The 26,331-nt window shown below is 38.9% G+C and overlaps 2 protein-coding genes across 12 annotated transcripts in view; one reads left to right on the top strand and one right to left on the bottom strand.

The window, feature by feature from the left end:
* The window catches only part of LOC146459240 (uncharacterized), a 17,374-nt gene extending 2,738 nt beyond the window's left edge, over positions 1 to 14,636 (top strand). Inside the window, exons 4-19 of the mRNA XM_085089955.1 lie at positions 25 to 137; positions 504 to 768; positions 1,802 to 2,099; positions 2,770 to 3,044; positions 3,932 to 4,144; positions 4,840 to 4,967; positions 5,692 to 5,852; positions 6,493 to 6,635; positions 7,561 to 7,751; positions 8,378 to 8,495; positions 9,645 to 9,826; positions 10,332 to 10,484; positions 11,507 to 11,719; positions 11,947 to 11,999; positions 12,720 to 13,268; positions 13,997 to 14,636. Of these exons, the coding sequence (XP_084946081.1) occupies positions 25 to 137; positions 504 to 768; positions 1,802 to 2,099; positions 2,770 to 3,044; positions 3,932 to 4,144; positions 4,840 to 4,967; positions 5,692 to 5,852; positions 6,493 to 6,635; positions 7,561 to 7,751; positions 8,378 to 8,495; positions 9,645 to 9,826; positions 10,332 to 10,484; positions 11,507 to 11,719; positions 11,947 to 11,999; positions 12,720 to 13,268; positions 13,997 to 14,102 (3,161 nt within the window). The 3' untranslated portion in view covers positions 14,103 to 14,636. The remainder of the gene's footprint in view (positions 1 to 24; positions 138 to 503; positions 769 to 1,801; positions 2,100 to 2,769; positions 3,045 to 3,931; positions 4,145 to 4,839; positions 4,968 to 5,691; positions 5,853 to 6,492; positions 6,636 to 7,560; positions 7,752 to 8,377; positions 8,496 to 9,644; positions 9,827 to 10,331; positions 10,485 to 11,506; positions 11,720 to 11,946; positions 12,000 to 12,719; positions 13,269 to 13,996) is intronic.
* LOC146459239 (uncharacterized) lies at positions 14,411 to 26,331 on the bottom strand. Of its 11 annotated transcripts, XR_014858064.1 has the most exons (6): positions 24,475 to 24,511; positions 19,069 to 19,134; positions 18,574 to 18,611; positions 17,370 to 17,441; positions 15,717 to 16,749; positions 14,411 to 15,671 (listed from the first exon to the last, which is right to left on the bottom strand). XR_014858064.1 is itself a non-coding variant. In XM_085089969.1 (5 exons), the coding sequence occupies exons 2-5, from the start codon at positions 19,109 to 19,111 to the stop codon at positions 16,069 to 16,071; spliced, it is 834 nt and encodes a 277-aa protein (XP_084946095.1). In that variant the 5' UTR covers positions 19,112 to 19,131; positions 26,267 to 26,331; the 3' UTR covers positions 14,411 to 16,068. The 11 variants fall into 11 exon arrangements, 10 of the variants coding, with proteins under 10 accessions (XP_084946095.1, XP_084946098.1, XP_084946088.1 ...); XM_085089969.1 differs by lacking the exon at positions 24,475 to 24,511 and adding an exon at positions 26,267 to 26,331 and having other exon boundaries at positions 14,411 to 16,749; positions 19,069 to 19,131; XM_085089972.1 differs by lacking the exon at positions 24,475 to 24,511 and adding an exon at positions 26,267 to 26,306 and having other exon boundaries at positions 14,411 to 16,749.

The following is a 26,331-nucleotide window of genomic DNA, read 5'->3' as shown; positions in this document are numbered from 1 at the left end:
CTACAACATTCATAACTTCTACAGGAAAAGATCACTCTGCAGAGTCAAAGCTGCATACCCAGACTGCTTTGCATGAACTTGGAGGTGTACATGTAGGATCTATTTCTGAAGCAAACAGGGCCTTAACTGCGCCATCGGTAAGCAGTGAACGTTTGATTTTAAACTATTACATCCCTTAGTGTACCATTTCATTCTGCAATGAATTTTCCTGGAGTTGCTCTTTCACATTATTTAGAATAACTGGCAAAATGAGTCCATTCTGTGACAATTCCATCTTTGTCTTCAGCAAAAGGGTTTACCCTTGTATGAGAAACAGTGACAGAGGCCTGAGTGGAGCAGGATTAAGAAAGGGTCTGGAGTACATCCAGAATTGTGGATTCCAAAATACCTTTTGGCCAACAGGCCAATCATTTTACCTAGGCCCTTCCTCAAGATCTCCTGGCTGTTAAAATAAAATCCTTAACTGTTGTAATCATTGTTTTGCTATAATGCCTTTTCAACAGACATTTCGCTCACTGTCTTTAACAACAAGTCCATCAACTGCCACTGGTTTTGCAAGCATCGTAAAAGTTCAGGTTCGTGTTGATGACCAGGATGTTCCTCAGTTTAGTCGCGTAGCAACGCTGGCTGGAGTCTCTCCACCAGCCACTGAAGCTGACCTCCAGAGTGCAGAGCAGCGACAACGGCAATTACAATCACAGAAGGAAATGGGAGCACTATCACGTAAGGCTTCATCATCATACAAGGATTCAGTATCACACAAAGAAAGTAAGTAGCACTGCATTTGTTCCAATATTAGTAAGTCAGTACACAATTATGTTCATTTAAGTTTGATGTTTGATATAGATGAAGAAAGACCCTCTAAATCATTTACGCAACTTATAAAGCAGTTGTGAAAAGAAAGCCTGAAAAAATCCAGGCTTGAATGGGATTCCAACCCATCAGTCTCTGTGCATTACTCCTCTACCTGAGCCATCAAGCCAACTGGGAGCTGGTTTGGTGCCACATTAAGTCATTCTAGGGGGTGTTTACATGTGAAAACTCGCCCCGGTGCGAGTTTGATACCGGTATGACATTGTGATTTCATACCGTGTTTACATGAATGGACACTTTATTTCGACCGATGTGATTGTGACGCCCAGGTGACGCCATATTGGATAGGATATCGAAGACTCCGTTCTAGACTCCAAGGAGAGTGGTTTCATGCCGGAGCGAACAGCCGTACCACATTTACATGACATCGGGATGAGTTTTCGTACTGGAATGAAAATCTCGCCCTGGTACAGTTACCGGGGTGAACTCGCACCCGTATGACTCGCTCCGGTACAAGATTTTGTGCTGGTATCATGTAAATGAATACAGAGCCACAAGAGGGAACTGGAGTGAACTGGAATGAAAGTCGTGCCGGTATCATGTAAACACCCCCTTACTAATGATGTGGTCTGATGGAACTGATGGTTAGTAGGTCTGTGCTATGTTTGTGTTAAGGATTTTTAGCCAATTAATTTTTTGCTTTGAAATAGGTATTAATATCAGATTGTTTTTACCTTTATGCTGGGGAATTAAGGTCTATGAAAAATTGTATGGATGGCCCTTCCGGATGGGCTACATGTATGTATGTGTGCAGAACATTTTATAGCTAGCAAGCATCAGATTAACAACTGTTGCAAAAGGCTCTTTCCTTGAATATAAGCACCTGTGACACTCGTTGTTATTATAGTGAACATAATGAATCATGTTAAATTGTGTTTTTTTATTTATTTATTTATTTATTTATTTATTCATTTATTTATTTTTATAGAAAAGAAGACAACGAAAGGTTCCAAGAAAGACCTTGCGTTAGCAGCAGCGCACACCAAAATCCATGGAACAGCAACTCTCTGTGTGAAGATGTACAAGTTTTTCTCTGGTGCAAAATCAAACACCACTAAATTAGGCAAACCTACAGGAAATATTGAGGAGATGTTGCTTTCAGTGTCACTTGATAATGATCTGTTGTCGGAGATTCAGAAGCGTGAGTTAAATCCAATGGTTATCAGAGTGTCCTCAGCTCATGATCTTCCAAACAAACCAATATCATATATGGGGCTAAGAGAGAGGTAAAGAGTTTTACTTGTCTATATGTAGATTAAACTCAATGGATGTTACATGTAGTGCTGTGCTTATTTATAAGTAAATACACTGTAGACTCAAATCTTTGCAAAGAGCCACTTCCTGTGACAACCACTTCACCAAAATGGCTGAGTTTACTTGTCTGACAGATGCTGATCAAACAGCCTGATTTCTGTACATTGAAGTATCATCATCATCATTGTTTTATTTTTGTATATACACATAATGTCTATGAGAGTGTTAGAGAGAGCAATGGTCAAATACCATGTGATCCCACGGATTGCTCATTGTGTGGTTTTAACAGCTGGCAATAAATTGTTAAACCTTTAAGCCCCTAATAGTGACTTACATCTAATTTCTCCTCACAATATCACTACTTGATCAAACATACAGGTTTGGAGAATAAAGAAAATGATCACCAAAAATAAATATTGCTTTGATGCCAAAACAAAATTAAATTCTCCTAACTAGGACCACTTAAAAACATAAGGGAATGGTGGGAGGAAAATACATGTTGATATTTAGGTTAACAGTATGGTCATCAGTAACTATTTGAGTGATGGGCAAGAGGCTAGAACCATGAGGAATACAAGCAGAAACCATGTGGGAAAATTCCCTTCACACTAGTATGCTGAGTATATTTTCTCTTTATTACAGATGCAAACCTGTTTATGTTTCATATCAGTTCTATAAACAACCTTTACATGAGAGTGCAGGCCGACAGCAAGGCAGCGATGTTTTTTGGGAGGATGTAAATGTGGTCCTTCTGGGTACATTAGACAAACGGGGCCTTGCAGAGTATCTGCAGGGGCCCCAGTTCCAAATTGAGGTCCATGACAGGGAGGGTAAAATAGAGCAGAAGAAACCCAAACCGAGCTTGTTTGGCGAGAATCCAGAGGATGAGATGATCAATAATGTCAGTCTGGTGGCAGGTATGAGAATGTTCTTTTGCTGCTGTAAGCTCTTGGAATGCCTCACAGGATTGGCTGACAATACACTTATACAAACAATAGAAACAGTGATAAGGCGGTTAGTTTCTAAAGAAGTCTGCGATGCTGCATAGATGGGGAGTAGAAACGAATGTTTGGTTCATCAACAGAGTTGATAACTAACGGTAAATTGGCCAACGTAAAGAGATTCAAGTGCTGACGTTTGGAGCATTAGCCTTTTGTCAGACGAAAACGAAGGACTAACACTCGAAACGTCAGCACTTGAATCTCTTTACAGTGGTCTTGAAATTTACGTTTAGTTACCATCTCTGTTGATAAACCAAACAACAAACAGTGACCCTAGCCTTGAAGACAATTTTGCTTGGTGATAACCTGGTCCAGTGACATACACTAATGCATACCAGTTCGAACGGCAAAATGTATGGCTACTAAATAGATGAAAAACGGATGGCCAAGTAAGGCTGAAAAAAAAAAAAGAGTGGCTTGAGGTGAACGGCTGAAGGGCTTGGAAAAATTAACGAGAGGTTCGAAAGAGCTCCGAGACACCTGTTGTTATTATCATAGCATTAAACTCTAGCTCTAAGCATTAAACAGAAAACCCATCTCAGAAAGGTCTGTAAGTAACACGTACCCTAAAAGTAACTTGACTCCCAAATAGGCCAAATAAACAAAAAATTCGCAAAATTATGATTATCATGTAGTATGACCACATTTTTACTTCATCTGTAATAATAATCACGTGTGGTGCTTATTGTACAGTGTGCACTTTTTGTTTTCACGTTTATCCATGCATAATAGACATTTCAATCTGTTTCCCTCGGAAGTCTGTGGTATTTATCCTAAATCTGATTCTTTTTGTTTCCTGTTAGGTCGTCGTACCACTCACAACCCTTTTTCAAGCCGTGGCAAGCCGTGGGATCCTTATGGTGTGGCTAAGTTTGATCTGTCCGGCCTGTTACTTGGACAGAAATACCTGCACCTCAGGTCTCCAATCCACTGCTGTCCTCTGCCAGACACTCACTCAGGACTACAGAAACCAGATGGACCTATTGTGGGACACCCAGGAAATGTGGATGGTCCAGGTACGTTTTAAACGAGGTACTAGGCGTCCGAGTTTGCGAACATCTTCGAGGCGTTGAAAGAAATGACAACGATGTATCTAATCAAGCTGCTCGACAACAAACACATGGCAGTCTCTGGCATTTCATTTCTTCATGGTAACACAGAAACCCGCAAGTTTGCAACAAAAACTCATCTTCCAAATTGGCGGAATTAACGAACGCTTTTCATTCGACTAACTTATTCTTGTTTTTCACGTCATCATGCTCCCACCAATAGCGTAGCTTTTAAACCACATAAAACCCACAATTCCTTGCTCAGCTTTGACGAAGGGCAAACGCTCCGCTCAAAACAAAAGCACTTGAATCTCTTTACAGTGGCCAATTTCCCTTTAGTTATCAACTCTGTTGATAAACCAAACATTCGTTTCTACTCCCCACAGATGCAGCACAGCAGTTTCTTTAGAAACTAGCCCCCTTAAGCGCTTTACCTTACAGTGTGTTCTTTTGTGACTATTGTGACGAAAATGGAATACACAGAATGGACGGTATTCTTTGTCTTTTGGGAGTTATTAGAACTGTTTTGAGAATGAATTGAATATTATTCCGTTTGTAGATCTGCCAGATAGAATCGTCAGAACAACAGGAATTACATTCTTTTGGAAAGCTTTTCAGGTATTTGCTCAATTTCTAACTGTTTCTCTTCCGGCGTTTTTCAGAGGACAAACCTATGCCAGTTGCCAACTATTTGGAGTGCGGCAGTGAACTGAAGATTAAAGTTGATCTGGCTTATCCTCTAAATGCTGAGCAGGGCTCTGAACCAGCGGTCATCAAGCAAGTAGATGAGGTGAGAGGTTCAAACGTGATTAGGAAATGGAAGTAAGGACAGATTAAGGCACCATACACAACGGCAGCGCAGATGGCAAGGGCAACGTCATGTAACAAAATATTTTATACGTAAGAAAGTGTCTCTGCATGTCCGTTATACATGCTTTATCATGAATTTCCTTGTCGGCCCCTCCAAACAGCATTGCACTAAGTGACCAAATTCTAAGCCGCGTTTTCTTGGAACAATCCGGATATTCCAAAATCAGAATATAAGTAAATTTTCGATTCTTTTACTTTGGCTATTTGGATATTTTTCGTTACCGGGCAACAGTATTCATTTTTCAGAAAACAGAGAATACAACTGTATGTCCCACAACTCCGCCCTAAGTTTTATGGAGATTGTTACCTATCATGTTCTTCGGAGAATTTCCCGCTCTTTTTAAATTGGAACGCTGTCTGTGCGAATTTAGCTCCTGAATATTTTGGCTCCTTTTAATTGTCAAATCAAACGAGTTGGATTAATCACGAGGAAGATTCAAGAACATGAACTCTCTTCCTTTGTTTTGCTGAAAGCGCAAAATTCCTAGAAGATCCTGAAAGTAGCATCCAACCAAAAAATTATGTCAGCTTATATATTGTCAGCTATTGCCACGCCCTAATAATCTCCATTTTCCCCACCCTCGCCCATTGACGTAACTGCCTCAAAGTTGGCCCTCCAACTAGTATGTGCTTTCCTTCCACAGTGCCCATTCGGTCGAGTTATTTATGTGTTTGAGTACAAGAATGCGCCGTTCCTTCGGAAACTGCAGTCTGAGATTACAGCGGTCAATGCTGGGGCACTGGAACTAGACACTCTACCACAACACGTGATCGAGGCAGCTCTGTCTACCTACAAACTGTCAAGGTAAGTGAACTTACTAATTTTTAAAACAAATGTGATGGATAAGGTCGCAATAGTGCAGAAAGACGATCAAAATTGAATATGAAAACATGCTACCCGTGTCAAGCTTGGAAAAACGGTGGTAACTATGAGTTGCTTATGGTTCTGGCCTGGAAGAGCACAGATCTGCATGTACTATGTTAAGATACAAAGTCTGAAAAGCTAAAATTGATACTACAATAAAACGCTGACTTTTCCTTTATGGTATAACAAAATCCGTGGCAACAACTATAAGGTCATATCATCTGATAGGGTTGCCACGGTCAGGAAAAGTCAGGGAAAAACGGTTTTTGTTTTTGTTTTTGTTTGTTTATTTTTTTTTGTTTTTGTTTTTGTTTTTTTGTTTTTTCAAGGTAAAAAAAATTGCTTTCATTAATTGGCGAGGAATTTGTCTTCTACTGCTGTATTGGTCAGTGAAAATCTGTTTTTGGTCGGTAAAAATTCAAGGAAAAGTCAGCGAATTTTTATCGTCCTGGGAAATGGCAACCCTGTGTGATGTACCGTTGTATAAAGGAAGCTCAATGTTCACCATAATGGTGAAACGATGTTTCCGCTAAGAAAGCTTCTATACCCAACTGATGTCAGGGATACGTTTTATTTTCAGGGATCAGAGAAAGAACAAAACACTTGACATCATCACAGGATTTCAGGTGCTCGATGGACAATATCACATGTTTGTTTTAGAGGGTCTGGCTAACAAGGGCATCAGAAGACTGTGGCAAAATCTCCCCAGACCACAGGAGGAAGGTAAGAGGTCAGGGGTTGGGGTAGATAAAAAATTGAGAATGAAAAAATTCTATAAAACTCACAACTATGATATAATTTCTTACCAAACCCGTCAAAATATACGTAAGTAAAGTAACGAATCAACTAGACTAGCGCTGAAAGAAAAAAAGAACTGCAACCAAGATCTTGGGATAATGGGAAAATGCACAGCATAGTGCAACTATAGCACAGACGTGTGCTTTTCAGAGAAACTCCTTCGTATGGGAACGGGGTCCAGTCTTCAACGGCGAAGGAATTTTTTTTTTTCATGGAATTTTCTCAGAAGTTCCTTCAAAACTGTCGGCCATGCACACTGGAAAAGACAGTACAGTTTTCTTTCACATTTTTCGAAAACACAAGTAAGTGAAATTAATTTTTGATTATTGAGTCTTATTGCAACCTATATTATACAATTTGGGTCATTCAGAGAGATCCAGTTGGAATGCTGTTTGGGACACTCATCAAAATGATAGCGTTACTTTCTTCAGTAAAGAATAAGGAACGTTATTACATCTCTCAGTTAGTATGCGCGGTGTGATTGGTCAATTTTGCGGGCCGTATTTCACTGTACAGCCCACTAAATTTGAAAGTTTGCTTTCCAGCACTCCCGATTAACCTTAGAGTTATAAATATCTTACTAACCTCGTTTTCTCGATTGGTAAGAGGTGTGTATTGGTTTTTAATTTATCTTGATGCTTTAGGCCATTTCCGAGTTGCTGTGAACCTCATTATGAAAGTGAGGCTAAGTGCAAAGTTTTTATTATAAAAATTAGTTTTCATTCATATGCAAACAAAACTAATTTTCATATGAAAAGCTTTTGCACTTAGCCTCGCTTTCATAATGAGGTTCACAGCAACTCGGAAAAGGCCTATAGACTCTTTTAACCAGTTGGTTATTCTCCAATAGATATCACCAAATTCAACGTTCTCTACAACTCTGACCTGCAGTTCCACGAGAGGCTGTATGCGGCACTCGATGTGGACTTGTGCCGAGTCCGACTCCATGAGCCGCTTGAGCTCATAGTCCAGAATCCACTGCTGTACGTGAGGGATCTGGTACCTAAACCCTGCTTTGAAGCGCTGGCAAAACTAGACCAGGTAAGTACCATGACTTTCCCCACCCCACCCCTCCGAAAAAAAGAAAACAACAAAGACAACACAAATAACGAAAAATATCGTAAATATAAAAGTGTTAGCCTTGTAAATGTGTCCTTCAATAACGGTTGAAAAGTTCACGTAAAGTTTCCACGAAAATAGGGATTCCGTCGGGCTGTCAGACTGCCAACTGAATAAAACCGTGGTATGCTCTAGGACAATTATTCCCAATAATGACTCCTGCTCCTCAGAGTTGTACAGTTGATGTGTAAATCTCAACTTTACCAGTGTAAAGTTAGAATTTCCACGAATAATCGAATGGCTTCTTCATTCCTCTCCTTTACGTCGTTCTTACGCCGCTCTTGTGAAATGTCCGTTGTCAGGTACATGTATGCCCCACGAGGAAAGATCTAAGTTGTATCACAATTTCACTGGCAGTCGAGTTGTACAAAACGCTTCCTTGTCGACCTCGTTGGAAAAGTCCTGGGAACGAAGTTGTTTCCTTGTGTAACCCAGTCTTCAGTTTCAACTCGTCTTCAGTTGAGTGTACTTGGACAATGTTCAGTGAAGATACCTTTTCCATTATATTTACAGCTTTGTTTTAATATGATATTACATTTTTCTTGCAGATGTTAAAACTCACAAAGCTCCGTGAAGTCTCTCGTAACGACTTGTTTCCGTCCGCTGAAATGGTCGTATCTATGAGCCGAGAGTTTGGAGTACCGCTAACCGCTGAAGATTTTGGAGGTGAGCTGTTTTTCTAAAACCTATCAGTCTTTGATTTCAATTTGCCCTGGTTTCACTACATTATTTTTCTAAATATTGTAACACAGAACTGGTTCTTATTTTGATAAAGAACAAATTCCATGTGAATTTTTAAAGTGGAACACAACGAATCGTTTACATTCTCTGTGCTTTTGATTTCTTCTTGATAAGTTTTTCACTTCTTACTAATTTCTGTTGATTTTCAACTTTTTCTCTCCCTAGTAACTTTTCTTTTATTTGATTCGCTGTGTCATACTTTCAATAAATCACTGTGGTGCTGCATTTTCATAGCTGTCCTCTGGCATCTATTCGCCATTTTTTCTTCCTTCCTCTTCCCACTAAAGGGCCTCTTCGTAGGCTTTCTTTATTTATATTGCTTACAAGCCTTTAACAACTCATTCTCTTGTTAAACGTTCCATCTTTCAGATCTTCTATTTCTTCTGTGCTTGTTTCTTGGCGGATCTTGTGGAGTTCTAAAGTCTTCTCATCTCCTGGGCCCTTATTTCATCTCTGGAGTTCCATGTTTCAATTTACGTTGAACACTAACTTACTCTTGAAGATTTTGTCTGAGGTGTATTTATGACTTCTTTGTGCCATTTATGTCCGTCACATTGAGATGACTTTGATTTGTCAATTCACTGTGGTAATGCTGGGTTTGAAGATTCGTCATGTCATGTTAAATGACGAAAAGCTGCCATAGTCATTCCACCTCCTCCTAAACTCTTGTTTTGAGACACTGAGATAACTTTTAGCGATACCCCGTGCTTCTCTCCTGTTTACAGGCTCCATTTTGCTGGCTGTCATCTTTTGTGCAAGGAAGAAGGTCTATTCATTAATTTTATGTGGTAGAAAGAGTTCTGTTCATTCATAGCGCTAACGCAGAACAATTCTTTAAGGACTAACTTCAACGCAGCATAACTATATACTTATCAGTGTTCGCATGTAAATCAGAATCTTGCTATTATTCCCCATTTTCCAAACTAAACTCTTCTTTTTTAACTTAAGCGGTATTTTGTTGCTTCCGTCAAACATTTGCTTTTTCACATCAGCAGTTATTGTTGTTGTTGTTGTTTTTCACTAAAAAAACCCCCGTTTTTCCTTAAATAAGCTGATTAGTTTTGTTCCTTTCAGAGCTGGAGTCCAGCAGTGGATCAGAAATTGAAGAGGGTGGCTCAGGTAACCGTCTGGAGGAGCCTAGACCCAGGACTACACGGCCATGGACGCCTTTGTCCCTTTACAACTCGGATTACGTAGCGTTACTAAAGGAACGAGAACAAACGATGCTGAGGCATGACTTCATCAGAGAGAACATTGTAAGTTAGCCGTTTAGCATCATGCGTAGCTTGTGGTTTTGTTGGGGTTTGGTGGCCCGCGGCAGAGCCGCGAAAACGAGCGGCAGACAAAGACGAGCTCATTCTTCTCGCGGTGTCGCTGCTCGTTTTCGTTTTCTCGCGGCGTAGTCGTGCGTTTTCGCGGCTTCGCCGAACCCCAACGAACCCGCCCAACTAAGCAACCTATTAGAATCAAAAAAAGAGCCGGATTTCAGTGACTCTTGACAATAAAGACTTGTTTACTTTTCCAAAAGAATTGTCTGTTAAGAGCGGCTTTCATTTGAGCGTACAAATACATGTAACTAACGCTTTTTCCTCGCCTGGCACAGTTGTAAATTTTCGCGCGCTTGGTGTCATTGGTTCGTGTTGACTGATTTTGATTGCGTTTTTTGCATTCATTGTATTGTGTATTTGGTTGTGGTGTAGCCATATTTACCAGATGATACTTCAGTCACTACAGTTACTTACCAATTACCTTTCATTTCAGTTGAAGACCCAAACAACTGAGCCTAAGAGAAGACCGCACACCATTGCTATTGATATGGCGGACCTACATCAACAGACAGCACATAACTACAGCATACAAACGCTCAACTCTACCGAACTAGCGAAAGAAAAACTCAGAGAAGTTCTAGAAAAGGTCTGTTTTTATTAAAAACAATAAGTATTTTCCTAGGGAGTGTGTCTGAATGAAACCGCCTCCCTTGAGAGGTGGCCCTGTCTGACTCTTCAAGGGGGTTTTGAGGCTGCAGTATCAGTTCTTTATTTATTTTGTATTTTAGGGTTAGGTTTCAAGTGCAGTTCAAAATACTTAGCATTGAGTGAGTGACCTTTGTGATGAATAAATAAATAAATAGTCTGGAGATAAAATCGTTTGCTTTAAAAGGTTTTGTTTTTGTTTGATTGTTTGTTTTGATTATCTGTTCGTTACTTTTCTTTTTTTTAATACTGGCACAATGTGCGATTGGAGAATTCAATGTTAACAGAGTCTGCGCGATCAGGGCCCAGTTGTTAAGCTAATCCTGGGTTAACATAAACTTTAATTCAAGTTTAATTAGTAATCAATAAAGATTCTTCCAAAAGATTTTTATCCTTTAGTTTTGCCTTAGACTTTTCTTAACCATTAGCTTAAAATTAGCTCTTGAAAACATTTAACAACCGGGCCCAGTTTAAAATCAGGGAAAATCTATTTTTCCGAGGTCTTGTACAAATCAGCGGATTTTTATTAGTCAGGGAAATTCTAAATTCTAAACAAAAACAAAGTTTGGCCTCCCACTTAGACTTTTTATTGTTGACAAGATATAATATCATTTCAAAAATATCTATGAATCAAATGGTGTTTGTAATTTTTATCCTGACACAAAAAAAGTAGCTTCTACAATAACGTTTTATATTTTAATCACTTGTAAATAATTTCGGGATAGTTTTTTACTAGAGATGTCTTGAATACGATGTGCTAAAGTTATATTTTCTTATCAGTGAAAATTGTTTTTTCGTCACAGAAAAGTCGAGGAATTTTTCTACCCTAATTGGTTAGCAACCCACATTTTCTTTGACCAAGGGTATTTAATAAATTTATCACAAATGTTGTTTTGGGTAAAAGGAGGTTGTAGTTGGTGAATCCTCAAGCTTTTCTCTTCGTTTGTTTGTTTTATCTCGTAGGATAATGATCGTCGTTTCACGTACTGTCCTCAGTATAACTCGGCCACAGTCCTCCCCGTCCATCCAGAGACTGTGAAGAGGCAAGAACTCATGGAGTCTAAAGAACTATGGAGGACTGATAAAGGATTTATTTTCCCCGGAAAAAAGACATCGCTAATCTCTAATGTACATCCTAAGAAACCCGATTCTGCTCGGATGGATGAACTTCAAAAGGTAGGGAAACTAAGTAGTATTTTACAAACTGAAAACTTAAGGATCGCTTAGTACACCTCGATTTTCAGTCGTGTACAATACAACTGAAATTAATGCAAAAGCTCGGAATATCCCATAGAAGAAACAAACACTTTCTGATACGAGAATTAGGTTTGAAGATAAACTTGTTGTTCCTAAGTGATCCTGCAGGATAAACAAACTATTAATTCTGTTCTTTTCTTTTGCAGCCCTGGAAAGAAAACATTTTGCACGCCAACATCCTAAAACCTACGGTAGATCGGTAAGTTTGCTTAGTGTTCTACTTCCATATCTTGTTGAGTGTTAACTATAGAGGATGACCACTAGAACCCGAGGATGTCGAGAATTCCTGATGAGTGATATATACCACACCACCCGCTGATGATTTTTACTCGCATCCTTTAAACGGCATTAGAATTTAGAAATACTAATTTGGGCAAAAAAAAAAAAAAAGAAAAAAAGAAAAAAAAGGAAACCAGATCCAGATTGCTCAAACAAAAAATCTTCGGAGAAGGCCAAGCTAGAACCCGAAACCAACTCAACTCCAAGGACTTCAGAACCGAGCCTCGCCATATAGATACATAGCGCCATCTCTGCTCTTCAGTTAGAATAGACCTGTGTTACGTATACTAAACAAACCATGATGTGTTGCTAAAACCGGTAGTCACGACTCTGCCCTTTTTCCACTAACCACTCATCTAGCCTGTGAATACAGTCCATTTCTCACTCCTTTCCCTTCATCCACTTTCTTTTGATGCTTCAAGCTCGTGCGTGGGTGAATCGCCTAGTCTGCAGTTGAGCTCTAACTACCCTATGAGCGCATGCGACAGAATGTCCTTCGCCTCCACCCACGAAGAGTACAACCGGATATGCTGATAGACTGCTTACATTTCAGACTTGAAATTGCCAGGCGTCGAAATTATTAAAGAGGGATACTAGTTACTTGAAATCAAACTTTCTTAACGGTTTTATTTTGTTTCAGTGAAAACTTTCCATGGGCTTACCGCGACAGTGATTTGAACTTACTCTCTGTACCACCCCCGTTCTTCGACAAGAACCCAGTTCTCTCTGTTCACGCGGCCGGCGATACTAAAGAACAAGAACAATACGAAGCAGCTTTGAAATCCACGCGTCAATGGCGGGAAAGAATTGTTGTAGATGACGTAATATTTCGCACACATCGCTGTCTACCGGAAACTGAACTCAGGGACAGAGGTCCCAAAGCCTCTAACCAGCTCGCCAAGCTGGAAGGACTTATGAAAAACCCACCCAAAAAATTCTCGCTTTCGCGAGCTGGTCTTACGATAGAAGAAATTCCATCGCTTGGTGTGGTCGCTAATCCGAACGTTGATACCCCCGCGAGGAAAACGGGGAAGTTAGTACCGATCACAAGGGATCAGTCGGAGGAGGAGAACTGGGGCTTTCATCCGGGACCTTTTGAAAAAGAGGGCTGGCTGCTGGAGAAGAATAAGGTGCCAATACCTGATCAAGAGCACGAGAAATTTACGAGGCTCAAAGGGCACGATTTCAGGTTAGTGGGTCGTAAATACTGTAATTTATATTGAGGACGCGAAAGAATCCTTTGGAGAAAGCGCGACCTTCCCTTCAGTCAGTTTAAGAGAATGATTGTAAAGTTTTATTTTTCGGCCTACGGAAAGATTAGTTTCTTGCACAATAATAATAAAAAAAATGCCTTCAATATCGTCACGCGAGCATGGCTGTCCTTCAGTATAGAGTTTGTCACCGCTCGAAATTTACCTCACTAATGCGTTACTTTTTATGTGCGGCCTTGCAAAATTTGTTATGTCGCAAAAGCCTTCCAGGCAATGGCGCCTTGTCATTGAGGAAGAAAACTTCTTATATAATAATCATTTTATAAAACAGGTGCACACCAGTTCAGTAGGGATACAATTGGAACGTAGGGGGAACGCGCGTGAAAATTAGTTGCTGCGTGGGAACGCGAAGGGGTATGGGGTGGGTGAGTTGTCTTTGGCTGTAGTTACAGTGCATAACAATCTGATTTCAAAACTAGCGTGCCGATATTTTTGTTTGGTTCGATAAACAAATGATGATCAAAGTGTTTGTACAATATCGGTCTTTTCATTTAGGACAGATTGTCTCAGATAATTTTAAGACGCCGATTAGAAAGAGATGCGATCGCACTGTAACCGCAACCTAACTGCAGTCTTTCTTACTCAATTTACCAAAAACTACAGTCATGCCTGTTTTAACTTAGCGTTTTTTCTTGTTCTACAAAAGGTTATACTACAAAGACAAAGATATCCTCTGCCGTCGGTCCATCGAACCTTTAAAAGACGAGGAGAGAGACAATCATCTTTTCCCTGTGGCGGATGTTTGCAGCTGACAGCCGTTAACATATTATATTTGTCGTCCATCTAGCTACTTTCTTTCGTCGCTGTGTATACACTGTCGCTGAAGCATTTCCTAAGTTATGCCGCAAATAGCATCATTAAACTTAATTCTTTCGTTTCCAAGTGTTAGAGCTAAAAGCTTCTGTTTTTAAAAACGACATTAAACTAATAGTACCACGTGGAATAGTACTACTCTCAGGATTCTATGAACAGTCTCAACAGTTGCATCTACGTCAAGTCAATACCTGTAGAAAAGTTTCTTCGGTGAAGCCCGGTTAATAATGGAAAGATCTCCAAAACGTTTGGCGGTTTCTTCATAAATTTATTTTAAATTACCTTATATGTACAAAGCAAAAATTTTATTCATTTTACCCATGGCTTAATGATACTTGTACAGTTTTTCATTGAATAAAAACCTTTCTTGGTTTTAAATATGTATCATGTATTTAGTAAAAATTTATGTATAAAGGCCTTGAAAAAATCAAGGCACTAGGCGAGGCTGCTAATAAAAAATACCTTATGACAAATCTATTTGTTTGATTCCTTAAGTATATGCAATATCGTTGTTTTAATTTTTCTATGGTGAACCTGCTCTTGGGACGTCGCATCGAGGTGTGTCTAACCTTGTATTTTTGCACTACTGACTAGCATCTGAATGCAATGTCAATGGAGTTGTCGTTAGGGAAGGTTACATGATTATATAGTGCCTTTAGTGACTAAGGTATTGTTTTATGTCCCCCAGGAGTGTTTACACGTTGCCTTGTAAACCTGTGCTAGATTTTCCTGGTTTCGCTACACCGGTCATAAATCTCGAATGAAAACGAGGTTCACTCCCGTAGCTGCACCGGATCGAGGCTATCGTTTCCATACGAAAACGTCAAGTTTACCTGTAGACGTCCTATGACTGTTCCACATTCCTTTTTCTGTTTCATTAGTTTTGTTGATGAATAAAAATTAACACGCCAACTCCGTACGAAGTTTTCATCTCGTATTGGAATGAATGAACGAGAATGAATGAAACCCGTATTCTTATAATGTATGAAAACCTTATTAAACTGCAGGTCTCCTTGTGTACGAGTGAAGATTGTAAACTGACGCAGTGTAAATTCGTGTTATGTATCGACGAGGATGTGAGCCAGTGTTCCTTTAGAGGCGCTAGAGACCCAGAGAGAAGGTTCAACAAAGTATTACAAAAAGTGAATTGAACTGAACAGTGCATGTCAACTAAGACTGAGGCAGTTCTAACTTGTTAAGGTGTGTAAGTTATCGGAGGCAAATAAAAGGCGAAGCACTTGCCCTAATCTAGTTTCTTGGTGATTTTTCCTCTTGCAGACAAGTATGAAGTAAGGGAACAGGTAACATGTGTCAGGGTTCCGATAAATCTAGCTTTCCGTACGTTGCCATTTGGTGATTTCCCCTCATACAGCCAGCCCTCGAAACAGGTTTTCTTCATCGAGTACAAAAAAGTTGATGTTGTCACGTACTGCAGTTCATTTACCCGGACTTGAAATCGCCTGGAGTATGCTAGACTACTTCATATACGGAGAAAATTTTGAATGGCTCTAAAAAATAACGTAGAAGATACAAAAAAAGAAACTAACTTTTACTCAGCTAATATTGAATGGCGTGGTCGATCCGATAGCGTCTTCTGATCTATTTGCTTTGTTTTATCGTATCTTTTCCGAAAGGATTATTATTACTACTGTGTGAGTTTCTACAAATTTCTTCTAACTCGCTAAAAAGTCAGTCTTTTAAAAGGTCACTTATTTATACTAGCCTCGAGACTATAGAATGAAATTTCGTTCTGTACTAAATTATTCCCTGTTCAATTAGTCAGCTTTGCAAAGCTGCGCTTCATATCTTAAGCTAATTGCTTTCTCGGTGACAACCGTTGGTAACACTACCAAAATACCTGGGAACAACCCCGCGCAGCTAACATCTCCACTTTTAAATCCATCACTATCTATGATAGCGTACTCTGGTTTTGTCCTGATCAGCGTCCACTTCATACTCGGCACTTTGCTCTTTAACACAGCAACACAATCTCCGGAAAAGCGACTTCTTTTCGGCGCGTGCTCGGGTCTTCTCGGGATAGTCCAAATCGTAGTTGTACCTTTCTCGGCTGTAATCTCTTCGTTGTCCCTTTTTAGACTTTGCTGTACGCCTTCGCTTGGCTTCTCTCATTATCTCGTTCTTCTTCCTCAAAAGAGTTCCCGTGTTTAACAGATCCACTCCTTCGGGTCTGGCATCTGTTTGCATAGGACTCGGGCTCTCTGCAGCAGAGTCTTTCAAATCAACATCACTGAAAGCTCTGTTTTCATTAAACTCCCCTACGTCCACCGCCCTTTCCATATAAAACGGGAAATCCGTCATGGTTTCTGCGTCTGATGTAGTTGGTCTGTCACTCGGCTTCTCTTTTGTCTTTGTTAGGGTAAGAAAATTAATTTCATTTTCCTGCTCTCTGCAAGTTTCCTCTATCCGACGCTGTTTGTTGACTAGTGCTTTCTCTCGGAGCTGCGAGCTTTCCAAGCAAGCTTCGAAATCTTTCTCCCTTTCAAGTGCGTCGCTGAGTTCGTCCAGGGCTTCTGTGAGATCGCTTTCCAAAATGATGATTTTTTGTTTGAAGTCCTCAGTTACTCTCTGTAAAATGTGAATATAGCAAAGAGAACATCTGATTATGGCATAGCTAACATAAACGTTGCTCTGGAATGCGCATGCGCGCACATGCGCGAACCTTATCATCTTTTCCTTTTGACAAGGGGGGATAAGCTCTCGGAAGTAGTCTAAAGCCTCGTGCGATTTTTTAGCAATTTCTTAATACAACTCACTTTTTTTGCACTTTTTTAAATACTTTTTCACGTTCTAGGTGAGTTAAAGTTTTAAATCGCGTATGTAAACTACAGGCGACTTAACGCTATTTATCGTCGCAGGACTTCGAAGATGTTTGTAATTGCAAATGTGCAAAGAAACATGCAAATTAGCAGAATTTCTTAGGAAACATGCATGGGATGATATCGATCGCGCGCTGAAATCACAGCTGGTTTACACGTGCGCTTTGAAGCCGCAACTTTACCCGGGTAAAATTGCAGTAAAGTTGCAGCATATGTCTAATGTGTAAATGGATCTTTAACATTACCGAGATTCAACTCCTACATTTGGAACAAATTACTGTAGCTAGACAAATGATGAACTTGAGAAGTCGACTGATCATTTTATATTTCGAATACTACTTCAGAAATGGCTGAGCTCAAACCACCCACCTCTCTCTCCTTCTGTTCCATATACAGTCGAAGTTTTAAATCAAAGTTCTCTTTCTTCAGCTCTTGAATTAACTGTAAAGAATGAAGTGGTAAATTTATAAAGAATGTAATTAATTTACAAACAGCCTTCCTAAAGCGAAAACCCTGAAACCTTTGTCTTAGGGCGCTCTCTTAATTCAAAATGGCGGCGTAAAATAGTAAGTCACTTGCTTTAAAACCTTCAAGATTTTACCCGTGCACTTTCAGTAGTATGTTGTTTCCAAGATTAACCCTATAAAGTGAACATGTAGTATTTAGACTTCGTGGCATTTGGCAAAAGTTTACCCCCGTTAAACAATCCTAATTTCGAAATTTCAAAGGCTTGCTTCTGCCGCGAATTGCAACTCCATTCATTTCTTGAGGTTTAAAGAATTCTGATGCAAACACTAGCAATTTCCACCATTACCACACACGTTCGAGAACGAATCAAAATGTGTCAGTTTATACCGCGACCTAGAACTAATCAGTACGGCAAATTCAGTGTTAGATATGCTGCTGCTGATTTTTGGAACCAAATATCTCTAAACATCAAGAATGCAGCATCTCTTCAAAGTTTTAGAAAAGATCTAAAAGAATATCTGCTAACATCCTAAGCCTGAGAGTGACTTCCTGACTTCCTGTATAGTTATGTTTTCTTTTCTTTTTTCACTACTTATTTATTTGTTTATTCATTTCACTTTGCTAATATAACCTTTGTTTGCTTATTTCCATTTATGTTCGCCAGCTAAGATTATTATAAATTCATGATATCTTTTGTTAAGTATGAAATTAGTTGCGTTACCTCTTTTTAACCCCATGGGTTTTCGTTTACACACCTCCAAACATTTGTAATTTTGGTATGTGGACATAAAGAAACTCAGTTGAACTTGAAACTTGAATCAGTGTAACTTACAAACTTACTTACTTACAACTTACGAGTAGGTTCAAGACGAAAACTAATCATTACGAATTGAGAAATCTTACATATATAAAAAAAACAATTACCCTGTAATTTAAATAAATTGTAAGTACGTAAATTATAACTGGCTGGCTTGTATATACAAAAAGTGCATTCCCGTATACATGATCGAAAATTTTAGTACAAAACTTCTGATACCATTTTTTATTATATTAAAAACAGTTAAGCAAGTTTTATTAAGGGAACACAACAGTGAACATTATTTACCGTTTCATGGTCCTTGATCGTGTGACCGCCAGTAGAAGCTAAGAAAACACAAAGACATTTTGATGAGCAATATTAAAAACACGCTTAATTAGCTTCGCTTACAAAAAGATCATAACCTCAAAAAAATGAACGTGAGAAAATCAGCTGTAGATTTGAATTTTGAAAATTTCAATTAAGCTTTGTCTAGCTGTTGCAAAAGTTTACCATTTTTAATATTTCCTTTCAGAAAAGTAAATGTATAATTGCAAAGAACTTTGTAAACAAAACCAATTCAGTAATTCACTCATGTAACCTATTAATTTACATTGCCATGGTCGTAATCGGCTATTATTTTGCACTAAAAGCGACCCTTAAAATACCGGAAATAACTTCAAAACTTTTGCGCAAAACTTCGAAAACAAACTGAGATGAAATGCTTATTTAATTATTCTATCGTCCATCCTTCTAGAAGTGAATAGGCAGCGATTAGCATTCTCAATGCATTCTAATACTTACGGCTCAGAGCCTCAAGCTGTTCTACGCTTCTGTAGCTTTGCATTTTGGCTCTATCACGGTCTTCTGCTGAATAAACAGTAAAATAACATATTAGTAAAAGCTACCTATCCTACATTATCCACAAATTAATTTTTAAGGGAATTTATCTATGTGAATCTTCCCTGGGAAAATCAATATCGACGAACACATGAAAATTACTGAAGCATTGCAACGTCGGATATGTTTAAACCGGTATTGATCGCACAATTTCCCAACATTCGGAGGCCGTAGCCCTATTTATGACTCTATAATTGATGGCAGAGTTTCAGCCGCTATACAATAGAAATACTCGCAGTACTTACTTAAAATTTGCGATTTATACGACCATCAACTCCAGGTGACTTCATTAAAATAGCTATGAATGGATATTCATTTGAGAATGAATCACTTCATGTCTCATTATACACCTTGGCTCCTCGCCGAAGAGTCGATTGATGGAATATTTCAGCCGTCTGGCTCCAATTTCAAAATAAAGTGAGCTTTAACGTTTCCTAGCAGTCTTAAGGTCATATGATAACACCTCGTGATCGAGAATATTTTCGAAAATGAAACATTGCCCCGAAGGAATAATTTGACAGATCATTGTCGGCTCTCACTCGGCCAATGGCGTGTTAGTTCGGCAAATTATTCTAATGACCAAAAAAATTGACCTTTTTTCTTCTTCACAGCTGCGGGTGTAGTTTAATCTGGCACTTTCTGTCCTTCGGTGATGTTTAACGAAAACATAAAGTGAAATCTGGCGACTGCCGTGACTTAAAATCAACAAACGTCGCAATGAACCATTTTCCACTTTTGAGTATTCAAGATCGATGCACCGCCATAACATAACCTATTTTTAGAAAAATAGAGAAAACGAGAGAGTTCCGTCTGTCAGGCTACAAAAATGGAGATGAATTTTCTTTGTTCCGTTGGCTTTAGGAACAAAGTTCACTAATGAGGACCGAGGAGAGACTTGAAGCTTGGACAGAAAGCAGTATTCAGGCATTTTACTATAGTGTAAGACCGACACTGATATAACATCAACATAACGTGTTTCTCGCTTGTCCTCCTTCATACGTCAAACTGGCCAAGTTACGAAGTTACCTTTTTGGGAAAACATTTGTTGTTTACTACAAATGGTAACTTGAAAACCGAAACAAGAATTCTTGATTCATAAAGAAACTAAAAGAGCTTTAACTTGAAGGTAAATCGACCGTGATATAATGATTCACTGTATTGTAGATCTCATAGTACTCACCATCGATCCGTAATTTTGAGATGTGTGTTTTCAACAAAGTTTCGACGACAACCGTTTTTTTTAAAACCCCTTACCTTTGCTGTCGCCCATTGTTAACTGCTCTTGTAAAACGGTAAAATCAACAATGATAAATCTCAACTTGGCTGCCAAAGATTCGCTCTTGCTTGACCTAACAGAAGCCCGTCAGTGATGTGATATTGGTTTCCTTTATCAGCGTCAGAACAAGGTTCGCGAACACGCAAATTGGGTTTTAATTTTTTTTCAGTCGATATTGAAACCTCAATTTAATATATTCATTTCGAATAAAAGGAAGTTGTTATTTCGGATACACGAACAAAAAGGTAAATATAACCCTGCAAATTACCAGGAATTAATTTATTTAGATGAAGAGAAGTGTAATTTAGGGAAACTTGACGAAGTATATTTTGACACGACGAAGTATATTTGAACCCATTTACATAAAAATCATCTTTCGCTTACGTGATATGATTGGACGACATACCACACAACATGTTCACCGGATGCACTATAATTTCCGTGTGACTAATATGTAAAATACGAAAATACGTATGTCGCATACGCCAAGCGGGTTAATGTCGAAATAAATTAGTGTTCTCTTATACGTATTTCGTTGTTGGTAATGTCCATGAGCCGGTTAGGACAGAGCGCATAATTAATGGAAGACCCGGGGCGAGAAAAGCAGAGGGTCATATTCTTAATACAACCACATGGAATGTACTAACAAAAAAGATGCCCACCAGCTCTTTGTTTCTTAGCTGGTTGTGTTTTATCAGTTTCCGAATGCACCGAATTAACAGCGTAAACACTAAAAAAGAAACATTGGGTCACTGAACAGGGTTATAGCAAACGGAATTGGAAGGCGCACTTTTGAGATGATAAAAAAGGCAGTTGAATAAGGAACACGGTATTCTATGAGGGCGAGTAAAGCTAAAAATGCCATGGGAAAAATGGGCAAAGAAAAGTTGAAAAGAAAAAGATTTCTTCCCGACCTCTCTTCTCCCTGGGGATTTTTTTCTCTCGCCCGTTTCTCTTTTCTCTTCCTCCAACCCTCCCGCCCCCCCCCCCCCCCCCCAATATATCTCCCTCTGGGTCTTCGAGAATAGATAGCTTATTTCATGTGATGCCCAAGGTGAAGTTAATGTCAGCTTGTACACACCCGTTTTATTTCAGCTACTTGTAAGTAAATAATGGAATTTTCCAGTATTGCCTACCCTATCTTCACCTAACTCACGCCAAAATATCTTGACATATCAATGATCTAATTTTTATTCTTCTGTAAACAAGGGTGGGTTCTTACTACCGCATACCAAAGCCAACGCAATTTTTTTTAAATACTTCTTTTTCTAAATATGTCACATATATTTAGAAAAAGAAGAGTCTTCACAGAAACTGTGGTTTCGCTGTATTGTTTTATGCTGTTAATTATTTTGGCCTAGTTACAGCTCTAGGCGTTGCTAACGAAAATTTACTGACTTGAAACTCTCAATAATAACTGATGTATTTATTTAAACTCTCGTTTATTTTTTCGTCACCGAATTTAATTGTTTTAATTAAGAGGGAAAAATCCTAGTTTAAAAGAATATATCAAGCTGGCACAGAGAATGGACATTAGTTTCTAAACGAGAGTCTTTCAGACACTGAACATGAGGCTATCACTTCCAACGTTATCCATCCAAGGAGTTTTTCATCAGCAATGTTTACCCTCAAAACAAACGTGGCCTTACCAACCTGTTAAATTTGCATATTAGTTTGTTGCTTTCGATTGATAACACGCTGAATCGTTCAAACCGAGACTTGAATGATCGCAATAGGCGCTGAGGTAATGGATACATGGATATATTTATAGTAAAATAATTGACTGAAATGTTATAGTCCTAAGTATTTGCGCTGCAAGGTGAAGGTTTAATCTTCAAAATAACGCACGCGTTTCCTCATGTCCTGAAGTACATTACCATGTAATTTAAATTCGGTAAATTGAATGAGAGCGGACGTGATTCTAGCGATAACAAAAACCGGTAGGAGGAAGAGAGAGCAGGGATTAATATTTGACGGTTGTTCTTCAATAATCTGACACAGCGAAGTAGAAATCGGCGCATTTCAAGTTCCGTAATATTTTCCACTGTAAAGGATTCTCCCCACACAGTTGAAAACAAAGTAATTTGCGAAAAATCGTAGTTAAACAAGTGGCCGCAGCTGCCAAGAATCTTGAATTCGTTGAAAGGCATGATGTACGTTTTTTCAACAATAACGGTCTTAAATAAATTTAATTTTACTTCGGCGCTGTTCATAAAAAACTCAACCGTACAATGTAAAAATATATAGCTCGCTAAACCGAATTTCCTCAAGATACAGTTAGTATCGAATATTAGTCTCATACAATTACCATCCGTATCTTCCAGTCAGTCTTGATAAATATTATAAAATATGATTTTTACCTTACCTGATATATCTTCCATAGGAACAAAATATTCAAACGTTTATGTCAAAATATCCAAACTTATCTTCCATATTATTCACAGTCCCTTCCAAAGTTATCTCCTTTTACTTCAACCGTGAAAGTGCAAATTCATGCGCTGTTTTGCCTAAAATATTGATGACACTTTCGCAAGTGAATAAGATAACCTGTTGTATTATGGCCTTGGCCAATCAGAGAGCAACTAAGTAAAGACCCTCTGGTTGCCATGCCAGCTGAATCAACTGTTCGGCGCGGGGAGAATGCCGGGAATGTCTGAGAAACGCAATTTGTTATTTCAATCGTGCGGGGAATCACAATTACTTGGAAATTTTATTTTCATCGAACATCCCACTGCGAACAAGTGGAATTATCAACTTGTTCAAAAGTCAATGGAGATAATCTTCCGTTTAAGAAAAATTAAGATAACGACTGGAAGTAGATGAAATAAAAACATAAAGAAGGATTTGAAGGCTTATCACTTTGGACAACTGGCCGTAAAACGAGCCGAAGGCGAAGAAAATGCTTTTCTTGGCCGAATGTAGCTTAGTAACAAAGTTTTCCACTCAGCGTGGTTTGAATTAAGAATAATAAAAAAGTCGAAGCTTCATGGTCTTGAGTAAGAATTTGAATGAACGAGTAACAGTTGTCTACAAGAAAAATAATAATAAAAAATTTGGCTTGCGTTTATCCACAAAGTAGCTTGGTACAAATATAAATTGGTTAAATATAAATATAAATCTGTACAGAATTTATTTTAATTTTCTTTAGAGAAATTAACATACCCAATGTGCTTCCAAACGCTCTCCTTTTCCTTAGGTTAGACAACCGTGACTAACTTAAAACGAGCGAAAACGTCTAAAATTAAAAAAATTTAACAAGCTACTCGATCGAGAAAACTTAAGAATAACAACTTTAAAATAGCCAAAGAAGGAATCATGAGAATCTAGCGGAAATCAATTAACCGACTTTCAATCAGTACACGCTGGCAAAACGTCGAGGATTTTATTGTGAATCATATGTTGTACCAGGCTTAATTTTAGATGCATCAAACTGGTGCTTCATATTGGTTCCTAACGTTTATTTGTGGGCCGTTCATTAGTTCCATATACACTCAGCTTTACCGCCGCATCATTATCCAACTATTATTTCTCTGTAAACCGAACAAAATGTTGCCTATAGAGTGAGATGTTCTTCTTTGTATTCTCCATTATTGCACATTTCAAGTTTTTCACATCACTTTTAAACACGCCGGGTGTGAGCTAAACGAAAACTTTGCTACAACTACTGACCATTTTCAGTGAAAAATAAAGCTGATTATTTAACATATATTACAGCTATCTCAGTTACCTTGGCCTGACACAAGCGCTTACGCGATTAAATAAGAAAATCTATCTCACACTTGTTTGTGGATTCGATTATCTTCTGCGGAGTACAGAAAATCATAAATTGAAATGACCTAAAACAAAATAAACTGATTGAAATCGGAGTTTGTATGTACTTGTATTATATATAAACCGACACGCACGAGATATTTGCTATAAATTATCTATAACGTTACTCTTTCATTCTGATGTGAACGCATCGATATCTGCCCGCTTCAATCGAGTCTCTGTATTAATAGTGTCTTAACACTGAACTGAGTATTCCAACCTACCTATCAGTCCAAGATTTTCCATTGATTCGGCGATAAATAGACATTCCACCTTATACACACTACTCTAAACCCAGAGACAGCAGAGCCTCTACTTATTTCTAACGTAACGGCGAAGATACTGGAAACGAGAATGCGCGAACCTGGTAAAATTGTTTAAAATAATTGTCCCGACTATTTGCTTACGCGTTTAAAAGCCTCTCTGAGGACGCGTACGAGAACGCGCCGCATCTAGCACATGTCAATATTCTGTTCTCCAACTCGATTATGATCGATCTGGGGACGATAATTATAATGACCTTATTCTTTGGCTGATAAGCTGAACAGGGCTTTGTATACATGGATATTCACTGGATCTGCTCTCTTCGCTAGAGCTAGATGGCCACATTGATTTCTCGTCCTAAATGATTAACTCATGTCATTACATTAACGGAGGCTCGATTTTGTGAAGTGAAAGTGAAATTATTTATCTTTGTATAAGAAACTGTCCTATTGAAACGCCCCCCGGGGGAGGTCCCCTCCTATCCATGTGCTAAATAGGCATGTGCTGCTCCAACGAATGGTGGTGTTTGAGACGTTATGGTAAAGATTGGTTCACAAATTTTGCCATTTTGATCTGAGATTAGGTATGAAAGATACCACGATAGTGTATAAATGTTCATCACCAAACGAAACAGAAAGCAAAGGAGGTAAAATAAAACATTCCTCTTTATAAACAGACTTAAGAGACCAGGTTTGGAAAATGACGTAGTTTAACCTAAAATAGGAACGAAGTTTGGGCAAGCCTTAATTAAATATTCTTTGAAGTACTCGGAGCTTGGTTCCTTGCAACTCCTTGTTTGCAGTGCGGGAGGGGGAGTGTTTTGGTGCATGGACATTCCTGGAAACAACTCAATGACGTATTATTATTATTAGCAATAGACTCTGTTAGGACGCTGGAATTCACCACTCGGTGTTTAGATGGCATTTGAGGTTCAAGTTTGGTTGTTAGCATCTGTATCCATTGCTCAAGGATGATCAAACCTGTTTTGCTCCGTCATCTCCCTAGCCTGATTCTCAGACGGTCCTGGTCACTCGCGACCACACACTCTCCCCATTCCCCGAGGGAGAGAGTGTGTGGCCGCGAGCGACCTGTACCGTCTGAGAATCAGGCTATCACCACCCCTATGCTTTCTCTTACAGTTAAATCTCTCATTTCCTTGTGGCATGTCAGCAGCTGCGGAAAGACGACACACTATACGCTATGCTGAAACCGTCACTTCCTCCTTGACCTTGCGCGTGCGTAATCAGCACTTGCCGAAGCGTGTCCCCTCACGGGAGGTAAAGGGAGGCGTTGCAGACAACGATATTTTCCATGTATGGCTATTAAAAATATAGCACCATTGTACACGGGCGTTTTTCCTCCTTAGTTGAACAAACGAAAATAAATTTAGGCTCTGGTTTTGCTTCAATCTGTGGTAAACTATTTCCTATTGCAACAGAGTGCTGAGGGTGATCTCCACTGAAAAGCTCTTACAAGCTTGCTGAGATCATCCTGCTACTAAACAAGTAACTGTAGATTCAATTGATGTAAGTAAGAAAAGTGGCAAAAATAAATAAAGTGAAGTGAAGTGAAGTGAAATGCTCGTGCGAACGAGGAAACTGTCTGGTCACAGATAAACAATCACAAGACATTATAATAGACCTCTATATACGATCGTCGCTGCAACGACAGCCGGCTAAAAATGAATGAACTTACTAAGAAATAATCTAGTCGACAATAGTTCATAGAAGAAATAAAAGCAGCTTAATTTACCTGTTCTCTCCGGACGAAAACCTTAGCACAGTCAATCGACTTCCATCGTGTCCCGGCATCAAATT

This window comes from Pavona decussata, unplaced genomic scaffold (genome assembly GCF_977016875.1).
Source record: "Pavona decussata unplaced genomic scaffold, jaPavDecu1.1 SCAFFOLD_223, whole genome shotgun sequence".
In the NCBI taxonomy this organism is placed as follows: domain Eukaryota; kingdom Metazoa; phylum Cnidaria; class Anthozoa; order Scleractinia; family Agariciidae; genus Pavona; species Pavona decussata.
This window is presented reverse-complemented; position numbering and strand designations above follow the sequence as displayed.